Below are 1,769 nucleotides of genomic sequence, written 5' to 3'. Positions count from 1 at the left end.
TGCTTTGAGGAAGTGCTAAGAGGTGGTGGGAGAATTTACAGTTGTCCAGATCAGTTGGTGGGTAAAACAGCAGAACGTGTACTACATTTGTTATGGGCTACCCAGGAATGTATGCAGCAATACAAAACGTGGCAGTTGTAAAGGGGCAGCTCAATTCCTTGGACTGTTACACTGAAAAGTTTCCATTAAAAAAAAATGTGTTTTCCGTACGAACATCAATTGCTGTTTTGTCTCATGTGTGGTTTATTGGCTTGCAGGTTTTCTTTGGCTTATTGAAAGAACCAGAGTTTGATGTGCCTTTGGATGATGAAGATGAAGAAGGAGAAAATGAGGAAGGAAAGCCAAAGAAGAAAAAACCTAAAAAAGATAGTGTAGGGTCAAAAAGTAAAAAACAAGACCCTAATGCTCCTCCCCAAAACAGGTACCAAGGGAATGATGTGTAGAGAAGCCTTGTTAAATCCAGTCTTGTCATGCCAAATCTGCATCCCTGGCCACATGATGTTTTTAGCTCTCTGGCCATTTCAGTGGTACGCAGCTTTAGCAGTAAGACTTCCAAGGGAGGTAATGGGAAGCTTAGCATATATCCCTCTGTCTTTGCTCTTCCAGTCCAGCTCGTTTTCCTAGCAGTTAATCTTTCACACAGGCTTTCATTTTTCTGCTTCTTGTTTCCAATCAGAATATTAAGATATAGGGCTGCATGCACACGTTTCGCCGCCTTTGTTTAGATGAACAATATGGAAGGTGCTTTTATTGTGTAAAAACATGTGCTTCTTGTAGAATTCCGCTGCCTGAACTGAAAGACTCTGACAAGCTGGATAAAGTAATGAATATGAAGGAAGCCGCAAGGCGTGTGCGTCTTGGCCCAGAGTGCCTGCCCTCCATCTGTTTCTACACGTTCCTCAATGCTTACCAGGTTCGTAAAAGAAGAGTTTGGGTAATATGGAAAAGGGAATCAAAATTATAATCATTACTCTTAATAAAGAAAGACGACACAGAGTTGGCAAGGGTTACTGGAGTATTTGGAATAAGCCTTAAAAATCTTTAGTTTCCATAAAGACTCTTCTAATTTCCGTGTTTCTTGGTTTTGCTTTGATTTTGCCATAATTTCTTCATTTGTTTTCCTCTGGGGGGCCCTGATTGTATTCTGCAGAATACAGGAGGTGTTCTGCCCCAGAATACTGCAAAACAGTACTGTTCTGTCACTCCTGACTGTGCTTCATTCATACAGCATTAACGGTGCAAGAATTTGTCTGTGGTTTTGTCTATCCTAGAATAATTCCCTCTTATTTTTGTAAATAAGTTAATTTTCTTATTAGTACTTAGGATTTTGTAATATTTGAAATGCATCACAAAAGATACAGTCGATATAAATGGGTATTTTGTGCGCAGGGTCTGACCGCAGTGGATATTACCGATGACTCTAGCATGATTGTAGGAGGCTTTGCGGACTCTACTGTCAGAGTGTGGTCCGTGACTCCAAAAAAGCTACGTAGTGTGAAAACAGCAGCAGGTAATTAAGACAATGACACTTAATACGAGCACGCATTGCTTGTGACAGCTGTGTTCACGTGAACGGAGAAAGCTGGCTGTGGTGGGAGGGTTGTCTCCAGCCGTTACGTGCTTTCACTCTGGAGACGCAGTATGCGCGCAGCTGTGTGACTGCATCTTACCTACCACCATCAGAAACAGTTTTAAAGGAGTGAGCAGTCGGGTTGTGTACAGCTGCTGGGAGGTGGACAGAGCTTGGAACTAGCCATAACTGGCGTGGA

General features: G+C 42.2%; 1 protein-coding gene across 1 annotated transcript; it reads left to right on the top strand.

Annotated features, from left to right (window-relative positions):
* Window positions 1-257: 257 nt before the first annotated feature.
* On the top strand, window positions 258-1,510 carry LOC104515903 (transcription initiation factor TFIID subunit 5-like; the record flags this gene model as incomplete). The annotated part of the gene is made up of 3 exons (XM_010160058.1): window positions 258-421; window positions 778-913; window positions 1,390-1,510. Coding segments are annotated over 3 exons (421 nt in total), but the record flags the coding sequence as incomplete, so codon positions are not given.
* Between the last annotated feature and the right edge of the window lie 259 nt (window positions 1,511-1,769).

The sequence above is a fragment of the Eurypyga helias genome, unplaced genomic scaffold (assembly GCF_000690775.1).
Source record: "Eurypyga helias isolate BGI_N326 unplaced genomic scaffold, ASM69077v1 C15885515, whole genome shotgun sequence".
NCBI lineage: Eukaryota > Metazoa > Chordata > Aves > Eurypygiformes > Eurypygidae > Eurypyga > Eurypyga helias.
Note: the sequence above shows the minus strand (reverse complement) of the source record. Positions and strands in the feature narration are given on the sequence as shown.